Genomic DNA, 14,783 nt, shown 5'->3' with positions numbered 1-14,783 from the left:
TGTGGAAATGCTGGTGTAAGCACGGAAGTACAGTTTTTCTATTATGCAGTGAAGGATTATTGTGCAAATGGAATGTATAGTTCCAATGTGATAAATAGTTCAGATATAATAAATAGTGCAATATAGCTTATGGATATGTGAGTAATGTAAAAAGAGTGATTTGCCCTGAAGCGTTTCCTGGCAGTCAAAACTACACAAATGTTCAAGGAAATGTTTCATCCACAGGATAAGTAATTAGCAGGTGAAGTGAAAGCCATTAAAAGCAACAATGCTTGTTTTACTGTGTGTCCACATACTGTTGGCCATGTGGTCTATCTGACACAAGGGAGTCCAACCATAGACTGTATATAAAGATGGACAACATGGCGGTTCCCCCCAAAGTAAAGCTTTCCAATCTCAATCGCCCCCTGGTGTCTGGCTGCAGTATAGGTCATGAAGCTTGCCCCCTTAATGTTAGTGAATGGGACAAAGGCCAAACTAAAAACTCAAAGTACACACCAAGTCATTTTTTTTCCAAAGATGGTTTCTGACACAGAAGGTAGTTCTCATCGCCCTGATGTTTGCTCAAGTGATGGTTTTTATGATAAACTTGGTTTTAATGAGTTATTAAATTCTACAGTCAGTCCATGAACTCACATTCAGTCGAGCTGCTGGTGAGTGGTCAATGGGTGTTTTTGGCGAGAACGCCCCTGCTGCGGAGATAGCAGTGGCCGTGTCCACCATATTTTAGCTTCACTTGTGCATCGTGTGGATTACCGGGGACGCGTCATCCATCTTTAAATACAGTGTATGAAGTCCAGATAGCACACCTGTCAAGCAGTTACATGTGGGTAATGTAGTTAAACACAATTCAAATCCATGTGTGAAATGCACATAGGAAACCCTATTAATACAATTAAATTAGTTATTAGCAAATGTACAGTCAGGATTTGAAGACATATTGTTTATAGTAAAAAGGAGAGAATGGAGTTAGCAAGCTTTGAATTCAATTATCTCCATGCTACTGGTAGAGAGCACAGCTACATGGCCACACATTGTGTAGGAGGGGGGGTGTTCGGCTTGTAGTAAGAACAAAGAACAATTAGTGTCGAATGTAAACATGATGAAGCACCAGCCACCTTTTCTAACATAAGTATAGAGTGTTTGCTTTTATTTCCTCTTCATTTTTTCTCCTCCTTTCTCCCTCATTTTCCCCCTCTTTTTCCTCGCTCTCTCCCCCACTTTCCTCTCCCAGTAATAATGAGTGACCGGGGGTCAGCACACGCTGCTGTTCACATTAATTGATACACTTCAGCAATTACAGCTTAGTTATGTCTCTGCCATGCTGCATATTCCAGCTGTGGGCACGCACACTGTGTGTGTGTGTGTGTGTGTGTGTGTGTGTGTGTGTGTGTGTGTGTGGGTGTGTGTGTGTGTGTGTGTGTGTGTTGGCAGTGAAGGGTGAATCTAATGACCATCAATGACAATTATCCCACCGCAACGTTCATTACCTTGCCCATTTACACTAATGCCGTAGAATGGAAAACCCTGTGCATGTAAGAGCTGCCTGTGTCTCCCCCACCTCTCTCGCTCTCTTCCCCGCTCTCTCGCTCTCTGTCAGTCAGTCATACGTACTGTGCTCTGTGTAATGGATGAGTAACCAGGTGAACACCAGAGGGAGAGGGGAGACCAGGACACACACCGCCCATTTTTTCTCTCCCTCTCTCTTTCTCTCTCATTCATTCTTCCTCTCTGCTTCCTCCGGATCCTCACGCTCATCTTGTTCTTCCTCTCTCCTTTGCATATTGTTTTTTAAGAGCAAACACAAGTGCAAAGTTGTGCGGTATCGTAATTACCCTCCTCTCGGAACGCATAACTTTTGTTTTCTTACACTCACAAATTATACTGTATGTGTTGGTGTGTGTGTTTGAGAGAGAAAGAGAGTCAGGTCTCTGTCCCCTGGGCCTTTCTGTGTCTCTCATTAAAGACAGACGGTTGACGGAGCGCGAGTGTGTCGCTCGCCTCGCCTGTCGCCCTCGACAACAACACACTACCCCGGCGGTCTGGAGGGAGAGAGCAAAAAACGGGAGGGAGCTGGTGTGGGTGTGGTGGAGGGGGGTTGTCGAAGAAAAGAAAGCTAGATGAGAGGTGGAGGAGGATACAGCTATCGAAATTCATATTTGCCCATGTCTGTATTCAAATCTAACAGCTCAGATTAAGCCTGAAAAAAGTGGCCAGCGTTCTTCGCAGGCTTAGAGGTCTGGATTTGAACATCACTTTTATGTCAAATAGTCATTTTTTAGTGTGACAAGGATTTGCATATCATGCAAATTTGTATAAGAACTTGTTTAGTGTATGCAAAAGAAAAATAAACATCCTCGCAGGACAGGCTTAAATCTTGCTCTTCTCCTCTTTCGTTCTCTCTCTCTCTGTCTCTCTCACTCAGTAGGTGTGTAAGTAGATAAATCTTGTTGCCTGCGGCGACTGCGGCATTTTCAATTTCCCAGTGGGAAGTGGCGGCGGTTGGGAAAGGATGTCGGAACGCTTAAGGAACAGCGTGGCGAAGCCCCGGAGATAATGCTTTAGCCACACCGGGACAAAACAACTGACTGCCTTACTTACTGACTGTTTGAGTGACTGGCTGCACAGGGACACATGGAAGGGAAGCAGGCTGTTGCCGAGGAATCGGGTTGATGAATGTTCAGTGAGAGACAGAGGGAGAGATTTAAAAAGTCAGGCGAACAAATGACACCATGGCCTTTTTCCAGTTTCCTTTTGACCTCCTGTCTTCTCTTTGTTAGTCAGCATCTGCCTAAATGTGTCTTTAATATCCTATTTGTGCAAATGTGAATTTCTCAGAATTAAAGGGACAGTTCAACCCAAAATAAAAATGACCAATTTTTACTCTTACCTGTTGTGCTGTTAATAAATCCAGGCTGTTTTGCTGTGAATTGCAGAGTGTTGGAGATATCGGCCGTAGAGAATGTCGGCCTTCTTTCCAACGTAATGGAACTAGATGGCACTCCGCTTTTGGTGCTCAAAGCTCCAAACAAAGATAAATTTTAAAAACTCAATAGCAATGTCTCTTTGCAGAAATCATGAACCAGTTACGCAAGATAATCCACAGACCTTGTTGTGAGCAGGTTCATGAAGGAACTATTTTGTCTCTACCAAACTACACCCACCAACAGAATCATCATGCACAAGGAAGCATGCATCTACTCATGGATGAGAGGCTCATATTCATAACAGTTAGATGTAAACATCAATGGCATCCTCCTCAGCTGAGCTGTTGCATTGCTAGGTGAGCTAGCAGTAGATGCATGCCTCCTTCTGAATGGTGATGTGGTTGGTGGGTGTAGTTTGGTAGGAAGAAAATACCTGTAGTTCTGCATTAAACTGCTCACAACAAGGTCTGTGGACTATCTTGAGTAGCCAGCTCGTAACTTCTGGGACAAGGCATTGCTGTTGAGTTTTTGAAACTTTTTAGCACTTAAAGCACTGCAAGCTGAGTGCCATCTAGTTACATTATATTGGAGAGCAGGTAGACATCTCTACGGCCGATATCTTGGCAACACACACCAAAACAATCCAGACTGACAAATAGCACCACAGGTAAGATTGAAAATATGTACTTTTGATTTTGTGGAGAACTATCCCTTTAAGAGATACATGCTGCAGGTTATTTTTAGACATTTTCACACCACTCTTTTTAATCTGTTGAGCTCCTTTTATGTCCTCCATTAAAGTGAGTATGTCTTTGTGTAACAGATGACCATATCAAGTGTTTTCTCTCTCTTCAGGCTTGTCCAGAGATCTGGAGACAGTATCACATCACGGTAAGTACACAAAACCAACACTGTCAGCAAACTCCACACTCATGCTGTTCACACACTTTCACCTGAGCACTTTTCTTTATCTTTTCATCAGTGGGATTATCACTCTGTAGGCATGGATAAATTCTAGATGAGGGTGTCATATATAATGAAGAAAAAGCATGCACATACTTCCAATACAAACTCGAACCAAACACACCGAACTAAAGATGAGTGACAAGTAAAAAGGCAAAAAAAAAAAAATACTGCAGGGCCCCAGTTATTTAATGCACCACAGTGGCAAAAAAACTACTCTTCATCAAATGCAATGCAGAAGTGATAACTGGAGCTCTGTGCAAGATATTTTTTCAAGGAGCAAACACAGTTGTGTGTGTGTGTGTGTGTGTGTGTGTGTGTGTGTGTGTGTGTGTGTGTGTGTGTGTGTGTGTGTGTGTGTGTGTGTGTGTGTGTGTGTGTGTGTGTGAGAAGACTGTGCTCCTGCTAGCTAAGGGAGAGAGAGAGAGAGAGAGAGAGAGAGAGAGAGAGAGAGAGCGAGTGAGGTGGATGAAGGGCCCTTTGTCGTGGGATCAGGTACCACTGATTGGACAGGAGGAGTTAATTGGGAGCTTACTGAAACAGAGAACAAAAGCCAGGTACACAGAAAACTACACAGGTCATAACACTGAAGTGTATCTCCATGATACACTTCAGTGAGTATTTATTCAGCAGCATGAACAAGCTATGACATCTCATTATATATAGATAACATAAGATGCACATGCATTTGACATACAACAAAGTTTACCTTCAAGTGTACTCATTTTAAGTATATAGAGTGTACTCACAGTTTGTGCCCAACTTGTGTCAAATTTAGTAGAATCCCAGTGGACGCAGTACTTCTGCTCAGAGTCCCAATTAAAAGCCGAGAAATGTAAAAGAACAAGGTGGTGGTGAAGAGGGGGGGACTAAGGCAGCAGCACACACATGCAGAACCTGCCTCATCAGAACAGAAATATTTCAAATCTTACTGTACAGAATATGCTGTAACAAAAGAACATTCAAGAATTTTAATTTATGATCTGAATTCTTGTAGAAAATGATCTTGCAAAGGAGACTTTTTAAATTATATTCAGTGCTATAATTTACACAGTAAGAAAAAGCTTAAAACAGAAGTGCTAGAGTGAAGGTTGTGCTTTTGCGCTGTGGTTCTCAAACTTTTTTTCAATAATTTACCCCCTTACATTTTTAAATAAACATTTAAAAACAAATCCCACATCTGCTGAAGTGCCCCAATTTCCACGAGTAGTACCCTTACCGCAAATCTTAGAAACACTTCATTTGTGGATAATGGCTAGGGTTTCAAATTGTAAGCATTGATTAATGTGTAAAATTAATAATAGATTAATCTGTTAATCATTATTTGGAAAAACATAACAAATTTGCTTGTTTCAAAATGAGTTTTTTCCTCAGTCAAAGTTAAAAGCAACATATTGCATATACTTTGACAGCATTCATAGCCTATCAACCTCACTTAAATTTTACATCTTTAATTTAAATTAAATTGAAATTTTTTTTTAATTGATCAGCAATTATTCGTTGTCAGTCCTAGTATTGGCAGTATTTATCAGACCAAACTCTAAACAGTGATATCAAAGGGTTCTTGGTGATGACCGTCACATTAGGCTTGGGCAGTATTTATTTTTTTATACCTTCATATATTCCCGACATCATGGGGATGTATGGTATATGACAATACTGGGTAAGAAACAAGGAACAAGGTAGATTTATTAGTTAACTGATTTTTTTTAGGAAAAAGTGGTCTTGAGATTATGTTGGCAATACTCCCAGACAGGGTCAGAAGCATTTTTCTTATTTTTCTAGACCTGTAACGTTATCCTCACCACTTGCAGTCACGCTCTTTCTCAACTCTGCTACCTTTTCCACAAAGACCCCTGGTGGCGTGTGGTGTGCACTACATCACCTCAATACAGCATCTCCGAATCAATTTAAGAGAACAAGTAGAGTCTGTATTTTTGATGGTATTGAAATATATCTTTATGATTCCTAAATACCCTGATATACTGTAATACCGATACCGCCTGACACATTGCTTTCTCATCTGCGGTGTCTTTCAGTGTCCGTCAAAATCAAACCAACAGTTAAAGAGATTTGAGAAATGTGACAAGAACCAGAAAATTTGTCTCTTAGCATGTGGATTTTCAAAAAAGAAATCCCCAGAAAGAATGTCACATAATCACTCAAAATCAATAAGTCAGCTGTGATTGGTATTGACCTCGCCCTGTAGCTGATAAGTGAACCATTGCAGGGGGGAAAAAAAAAACAACTCATAAGATTAAGGAAGTGCCTTGAGTGATGGGAACCTTTACTTTTATTGGGCTTCATTTTCAACCTAAGTGCACATTTGACATCTGTGGCTCTGTGTGTGTGTGTGTGTGTGTTTATGTGTGTGTGTTTATGTGTGTGTGTGTGTGTGTGTGTGTATGTGTGTGTGTGTGTGTGTGCGCGAGCGTGCACGCACACGCACACAGAGACAATGTGTCAAAGAGTAGAAAACTGTGTGACAGTCACATGGGCCATATGTCAGCAGGGATGCATTTGCTTATTTGTGTGTTTAAGTGTGTGTGTGTGTGTGTGTGTGCGTGTGTGTGTGTATGTGTGTATGTTTATCCAAAATCTGAGATCTTGGCTCTTTATGTATGTATTTGTGTGTGTTTGTGTGTGTGTGTGTGTGTGTGTGTGTGTGTGTGTGTGTGTGCATCTGAGCGAGGGGGTGATATAGACCTCAGCCTAAGAGAAAAGAGCAGCTTGTTTGTCAATTAAAAGACGTGATAAAGCATGAAATGGGCTGCCAACGCCACTCGGGACGAGGGAGCGAGAGAGAGAGTGGGAAGAAGAGTGTGTGTTTGCATATATCTTGGCGTGCACTTTGTGTGTATGTGTGTGTGTGTGTGTGTGTATGTGTTGGGGGAGGTCTGTCACTCTCCTCTATGGAGATTAATTAGCAGGGGCTGTCTAATGAAAAGGCAGCATCGTTAGCGCTAGGGTAGCACGGCGGGAGAGACGGAGGGAGGAGAAAGGAGGAGGGAACAGTACAGAGAAGTTCCAGGGGAGATGCTGGCACAGAGGATGGGAGTTAAGTTTAATAGTTGCTCATGTGTTGGTGGGGGATGTTTTATTGTGAAACTTTGAATAGCAGGCAAGAGGAGAAGATGCTGATGAAAGAGCGCCAGAAAAATCCTTTGCAAGATGACGAAACCACCTTTTTTTGTGTGTTTGCGCGTGTGTGTTTGCGTGTGACGGCATGCTTTAACGGGTGGAGGATTGTGACCCAGGTCTAATTGAAGTATTTAAGCCATTTAAGCACTGGGAACAGAAGGTCGTTACAGATCCAAACTGGCATGGGGGTTAGGGGCTCGCACAGACACAAACACACATGCATACACAGGGCTCCTTCTGTTTAAGACAGCCTCATTTTATTCATGATGCTGCTTATGACCCTGAACTCCCCAATGTGAGAAGGTGTGTGTGTGTTGGTGTGATGGTGTGTGTGTGTTTGCTTTGGGAGATGTGACTCTGTCACCTTCCGCTGGGCTCAGCCAGGTGTGAAAAGGGCATTCTGTCAGACCTCCCTGCTACTGGGTCCATTTATCCTTCGTGTGTGTGTGTGTGTGTGTGTGTGTGTGTGTGTGTGTGTGTGTGTGTGTGTGTGTGTGTGTGTGTGTGTGTGTGTGTGTGTGCGTGTGCGCGTGTGCCCACCAGGTCCGTTTATCTTCCGTGAGTGTATGTGTTGTCTGCCTGCACCTGGCCCTCAACTAACAAACTCCTCCAAACCGCACAGTATAGACCACAAAGCCCCGGGGTATTTACTGAGAAAGTAAGATACTGACACACATGGACACACAAATACCCACACACACCCCGGCAAATATATATAGAGAGGAGTAAATGGGGTAAAAAGCTCTCCACAACATTTTCATCTTGTCTCTGTCATACGGTTTTGAAGACATTTTATTACACAACTGTAATATTTACACAAAAAAGATTTGCTTGGATGAACAGGTTTACTTCAATAACTCTTTTTCCGTCTCTCTTTCTCTTTCGCTCACCCACACACACGCCTACAGACAGCCTGGTTTTGCATACAGCATGGGGTCATTTCTCTGCAGACCCCATCTGTCTACCGCCTTCCATCTTTGTGTCTTTCTCACGAAGTACCCTACATGCAAAATGTCATTGAAAGAAATCCCCCATATAATCTTATTTAGCATTGGTATGATGTTTTATGGATCCTAGCAAGATTTTTTTAGGATGCAAATATTCATAATATGTCTGTGGTGGGTGTAAGGTTGAGTCACTGTTGTTGTTTGTTTTGATGGCGATGATGTCACCTGTGTCTCTAACACAAATCACTTTTCTCATGGCAGCACTGAATCATGCCTCTTTAGCTTTGATTTCCCTCTGCTTGTTGATTGTCAGTGCAAAATGGAGTGTGATTGTATGTGTATGTGAGTTTATGGAAACTTTCAGGGTTTTTGTTGTTGTTTGTTTTTGATGCCTGCTTGTCCCTGTGTATTATTCTGTGTCCCCTCATTAAATTCAGAGGTTTTTGCGGGTCTGTGAAAGCAGCGCAGGTGGAGCTCTCCATGTGTTATCTTTTTCCTCAGCAGCAGTTTGTGACTCACACGGTGAATAATTGATTGATCGATCTTTTCAGAGCTGAACGGATAAGACTGACGGATGAGAGGAGCACCAGTTTGTGAGTGAAAGCAAACTTTTAGACTTGGCAGAATGAACAATGAAGTTGCACTTTCACTGGGTCTGGTGTTGCGCTGCTCCGTCTCTGCCCCGAGTATGCTTTGCGCTCTGAGAGTGTGGTATTGAAGATCTATTTCTTAAAAGAGTCCAGCTCCAAAAGTAGAAAATCTCTTTGTGGCAGCAGGTGTTTAATCATGGCGTCCCACTACAAATTAATGAGTGTGTGATAAACCCTGGGGTTGCCCAACCCCAGGGTCCCATAATGTTCAATTTTGCCCACCTGAGGTTTCTGGCAAAAAAAATGCTTTAAATCATTTATTTTATAAAATATATCATTTTAAAAAATTTTTGAGGTAACATGCTCTTTAAATAAGTATCCCTTATTATTATTATTATTATTATTATTATTATTATTATTGTTGTTGTTGTTGTTGTTGTTGTTGTTGTTGTTGTTGTTGTTGTTGTTCTTCTTCTTCTTCTTCTTCTTCTTCTTCTTCTTCTTCTTATTCTTATTCTTTTCTTATTCTTATTCTTATTCTTATTCTTATTCTTATTCTTATTCTTATCATTATCATTATCATTATCATTATTATTATTATTACGACACTTTGCCCAGGAAGTCAGTTTGAGTGAGGAAAGAAAGAAACAGAGAGGCAGACACAGTGGCACATCGACAAAAGGCTTTACAATTCAGGGACTTGGGATCCTAGTACCATTTTGCATTGTAAAAAATACAATACAGTACGGTACATGTGGTGTTTGCTTTTGGCCCACGGCCCAACATTAAGGTTAAATTTTCGCTTTCCAAGGGAAAAAATTTGGGCAACCCGGCTTCAGGGGGAAGCCATTACTCTTTGAATCAGACTGGGTTATACCAAAATACTTTTTTAAATTTTGTTATTGTGTTAGTGTTTCTGTTCTTAAATAGTATTATATGTCATGTGGCGATGTCATGTTGTTTATATTAAGCCAATCAATAACAGGCATCCAAAAAGACTTCATACTACTACTCCTAAAAATACCTCAGAAAGACAAAACAACATCTGCACACTTACTCCATGCCACGCAAGACAACATTTTGATCCTACTTGGATTTTCATCAGGTCAAAAATCATATTTTGAAGTTATTGATGATTCTTTCAATAATCCTTTTTTTTAAATTTAAATGGTTTGCCTGTGAAATGCCAGAAATTTCTGAAAAATGTCCATTTCAGGCTTTCAGTTTCCGAGGTGACATTTTCAAATTACGGCCGTCTTGTTGAGGTCGGGATTTGTGGACAGTTAAGTCATTTCACAACCAGAAATCATGGATTCCTAGAATCACATGGGCAACTATAAAGCAGCAGCCAACAATGGAAGAAAATGCAAAAAAGGACCAAATTCCATAAGTAAAAGGAGCTGATGAGATCACATTTCAGTGGAGTTCTACATTGTATAATTTAATTTGACAAATAAAAGACTGATTGTCCAACAGTCAAAAGATGTTGAATTTATAATAAATTCTATCAGAAAAGCAGCCAATTCTAAGACTGAATCCAGCAAACTATTGGCATTTCTGCTTTAAAAAAGGCTTTAAACAATTAATACATAGAATAGAATTTTTTTCGTCACATGTGCGTGAACTTAGCAGCTGTGTTTTTCCGTAGACATTTTGGACGAAGGATCGAAAGGCAAAGACAACCATTTTTTCTGCATACCAGTCAGCAACACAGGAGAAAGAAAAAAAGGCGAGGACAGAGTGAGAAAACCAGAGAAAAGGGAAGGTTAGGAAGCAGTACAGTGAGGTGGTAATGGATGGACGGAGAGGGGTCAGCAAAGGCAGGAAGGGCAGTGCAAGTTGAGCGACCTGCTGTTCATACACAGGCTGCATTAATGCATGTGAAGATCATGCATAAATGCGTGCGTTAAATCATACAACACACACAAGTCACAGTGACTTTTTCCCTCCTGGTAGTGTTGTCAGGAGCCCGCTGGGCTGGGTTAAGACCAGAGCGCCACCCTATGGCTGCTGCAGGGAGTGTAGACTCTCTCCTTTGGGATATTTGAAGTGAGAATTTCCCTCCTTTTAATTTTACAATCCTAACTTTTCAAATCCAAATCAAAAAATCAACTCCTGTGTGCCTTTTTGATTTGTTTGAGCTGTATGTGGTGGATCAGAGCGAGAGGTGACATTATTTAACATGATTCAGCTACATAGGAGAACTGTACTCTGTATGGACCAGAGAGAGGGGGAGATAGCCGGGGAGGAGGGAGAGGTGTGTTGTTGTAAGAAGGATGGGAGGAGAGAGAGAAGTGAGGAGGAGGGAGTGTATTAAAAAGGCTGAAAGAGACAGGAGAGTGTGTGTGAGCACACAGCAGCTGATTGGTACAGGTATATCAGTGTGTGAGCATTGATTGGCCTCTCTTTAGATAGTAGCGGTGACACCTGTACGTGTGTGTGTTTATTGATCGGTGCCTCTGCCCACGGTAGTGTGAATGAGCATCGAGCGGATTCTGTCCTCGTGGCGGTATCAGTGTGTGTGTATCGATCTTTTCCTCAGGGACAGGTGTGTGTGTGTGCTTCAGTCTCTCTCTCTCGGGGTGCCCCTGAAAAACAGTCTGTGACCTTTTTGTTCACCACAGAAATTAAGCCGTTTTAACTCCTCGCCTTAAAGTCTATGTGGTGTCCTTCTTTCTCACCTCACTGCCCTTTTTCTCTCCTTTCATTTAGTATATTTTATAGCTTTTTTGTCTCACCCGCTCTCTCTCGAAGGTTCTTTGCTGTATGCTCGATTCACACATGCCTTTGTTAGCCCAAGGTTAGGACGTTTTGCTCCTCAAAATCCTCTTCTTTTCAGAAAAAAAGATACATTTACATTTCAAAAAAAAGACTTTCTAACAAAGTAGGCCTCCACAGTTTGTCCATGTCAAATTAAAGCTCATAAAGCACTATGTGCTTTAAAATATGAAAATATTTAGTCTACTTCGAATAACTCTTTTTTTTTAATTCCACATTGTTGGTTAAACTAAATAATTATTCATTGTTGTGACACTTAAATAGTCATTAAGTATCACAATTCAAATCCTATACAATGTGTTTAACATGAATAAAATCATCCTACGGTGTAAAACTCAGATAATTAAACTTGAAAATAGGTCAAAAAGCTTGAGCACATCAGCAAACTCCACATGTCTGATGTTACATTTATTTTATTTATTTTTTATTATTTTAAAGAGACAGATGTAGAACGTGGTTGAAGGACATACTGTGGTTACATTCAAGATGATTTATTTTGGTAATTCTTTCCTGAAATATCAAAACTTTGTTTCAAAATGTGTTTCCCTCTGGCCATTAAGGGTAATTTAAGTGATATGTAGTTAAAGTATGTTTCTATGTGTTTGTTAATACAAATTGTCTATTGGCCAGTTGTGTAAATACTTTACCAATTTAAAAAATATGTATCAGAGCTTGGTGTCTGTACCTCACTGTTTATATTTTTCAGATAGCAATTCACAGAGAGGCAATTGAAATACTTGGTGTGTTGATGATTTTTACACATAAAACACATGATTGACCAATTTTAATGGTGAATTTGTGTTTTATATGTGAAAATCGTGTATTTTAGTCATCTTTTCTGCACATTAGTGTTAAAAATTGGTTGTTCTATCTCACTAATGACATGGGAACATGTCATTGGGATTTATTTTTGCAAAGAGTAAGCAAAGTAATTAGTAATTATTGCAATATGGCAAAATGTTTCACGTAAGGAACTACATATCAGTTAACAGCAAATGATTGTGTATTCACAGACATGATATCAGTCGTGTTGAATTTAATGGTTAATTCTTTGCAGAGACTATCTCAGTAAATGTGTCGCGGACATTGTGTTCCAGGTTCATTGTTTGACTCACTGACATGTAATTGCAGAGCAGCAACAAAATAGCTTTATGTGCATTTCTGGTGTCAAATTAAATAAGTATAACTTTATGTTTTTTAGCTGTCTACTAGTGTTTTGAGCTGCAGTTGAAAATGCTTGTCCAACCCAGCGACCTGGTCAGGTCTCTCGGTGGCACAAAGTGTGGTCCGTGGTTGGAAAGATTTCAAAAATGTTTTCTCTCTACACACTTAGAAGGAGGTGTTCACAACTTTTATTGTGTTAAATACATGTTGGTAATTCTGACGGAGTTTTTCTTTTCCAACCTCAACCGAATTCACTTGAGCAATTGAGATCGGCCACAGGTGAGGGTGTTGAAGGAGCTTTGCAGCATGCTGTGTTAGAGCGCCATTCAGTGGCCAAACAGAGAACTGCAGGAGAGGAAGTTCTCATTCAGAAGTCTTTACGCACATACATGGTAACTATACATCTGTTGGATGCCTGTATGTTTTTTAGCTGCTGTAGTCTCATACTCAAGTTCTTGGTTTTGTGTTGATTTAAAGATTTTTCATTCCTTCCTTCCTCAGTCCCTTTTCCAAATAACAGCAGTAGTGTCACTTAGAAAGTGACAAGATTCAATTGACAGGTTATTGTGGACATGAAGTGATGTTCTATTTGAATAAATCAGTCAACTGAGGCACATTCTTAAATTCCTTCCCTAGTGTTTTGAGTTAATGATTTGCTTGAAAAGACAAAAATACTTCCACACTGTTGTCTTATTCCCTCAAATTCTCTCTTCCTACATGGACATGACAACATATAGACAACAAATGGTCTATATGTCAAAAACAGCCCATGCAGAATAAAAGGAGAATTGGACATGAGAAAGCAGTAAAATTAAAAGTGAAATAGCTATTCAGTCATGCTAAAAATACAACCCTGATCGCCAGAAAAGAAATGTTTCTGTTTTGTTTTGGTATGAGCCCATATTACTTTATACCACAGATACATTAGCTACATTAGCATGTTATGTAGAAGATACATTGAAACATTTCTACACTGTTATGGTTGAGGTGTTTTAACCACTTGGTTACAGTTAGAAAAAGGTTGGGTTTTTTTTTTTTGTTTGTTTTTTTTTTTTACTTAAAGGGATAGTTCCCCCCCAATTAAAATTCAGTCATTATCTACTCACCCAAATGCAGATGGAAAGCCAGGTGAACTTTTATAGTCCATCAAACAAAATAAAATAAAATAAAACCACAAATTGTCTCCATACCACTCGTCTAAAGTAATCAAAGTGTCCTGAAGCCTTAATAAAACAAGGCCAAAAACATGGTGCCAGTGACCTTTTTCAAAACAACTTGGCACGTCAGGGTTTCAGGACACTTGGATTACTTTAGATGAACAGTATAGAGAGATTTTGTGTTTTTATTATGTTTTTTTTTAACATATTAATCCTAGTCAGCATTTGCTTTAATTGTTAGGTAGATGACTGCAACACCTTTCTTCCATGAAACTCCGGCAGTGTTTTGTGGACTATAAAACTTCACCTGACTTTCTATCTGCATGAGGGTGAGCAGGTAATGACTAAATTTTTATTCTGGGTGAGCTATCCCTGGAAAACCAGTGACAGGTCACTAAAATACCCCCATGGCTTCTACCAAAAAAAGCTGCCAGGCAATGTCAAAGCAATGATATGCTGAAAAACAACCGCTTTTCATGACACTTGGAAACCCACCAAAAGTTCGCTAAAAGTCACCCACGTTTTTTGGCTAAAAAGCTGCTGGAAACACAGCAATGACTGATTAGTTTTGTTGTTTGTTTGTCTTGAACAGTGTTTTGCAGCTTTGCAGGCAATTACCACCATCCTTATTTGCATCACTTTAGATTTGAAACATATGCAAATGTGCATATAGTGGTTTACAGAAATGTACAGTGCCGACTTTTTCTTCTGGCAACTAGGCTAAATAACAAAAAACAAGACTGCTGCTGAAAAAAGAACAAAGATCAAAATAGTTGACAAGCTCTCAAAAACATATATATATATATATATATATATAAATAGTAACAACAGAAAAATAACAATCCATGAAGCGCTGACAGGGAACCTGAGATGAAGATGTAACTTTGTAGTCACAATATACTGCACATATTCATAAAAGAGAGAGAAATACAAAAATCTGTGGGACTGATTCAAAACTTTCATGTTAACTTTTGCCATTAATGCGGCCTGTCGTGACTGATTTGTCCGTGTTCAGACCCACACTTATGAGTAAAAGTCTATTAACATCCCCGCCCATTCTGGACAAAACCCCACATAATAGTTAAAGCTCACAAATGAACCTTAATTCAAATAGTA

At 40.0% G+C, this 14,783-nt stretch overlaps 1 protein-coding gene across 1 annotated transcript in view; it reads left to right on the top strand.

Moving 5' to 3' along the window:
* Window positions 1–14,783, top strand: part of zcchc7 (zinc finger, CCHC domain containing 7) — a 65,283-nt gene that overhangs the window by 36,273 nt on the left and 14,227 nt on the right. Inside the window, exon 7 of the mRNA XM_042485013.1 lies at window positions 3,783–3,818. Within this exon, the coding sequence (XP_042340947.1) occupies window positions 3,783–3,818 (36 nt within the window). The remainder of the gene's footprint in view (window positions 1–3,782; window positions 3,819–14,783) is intronic.

The sequence above is a fragment of the Plectropomus leopardus genome, chromosome 4 (assembly GCF_008729295.1).
Source record: "Plectropomus leopardus isolate mb chromosome 4, YSFRI_Pleo_2.0, whole genome shotgun sequence".
NCBI classification, from domain to species: domain Eukaryota; kingdom Metazoa; phylum Chordata; class Actinopteri; order Perciformes; family Serranidae; genus Plectropomus; species Plectropomus leopardus.
The sequence above is the reverse complement of the archived record's forward strand: the minus strand, read 5'-3'. Positions and strand labels throughout refer to the sequence as shown.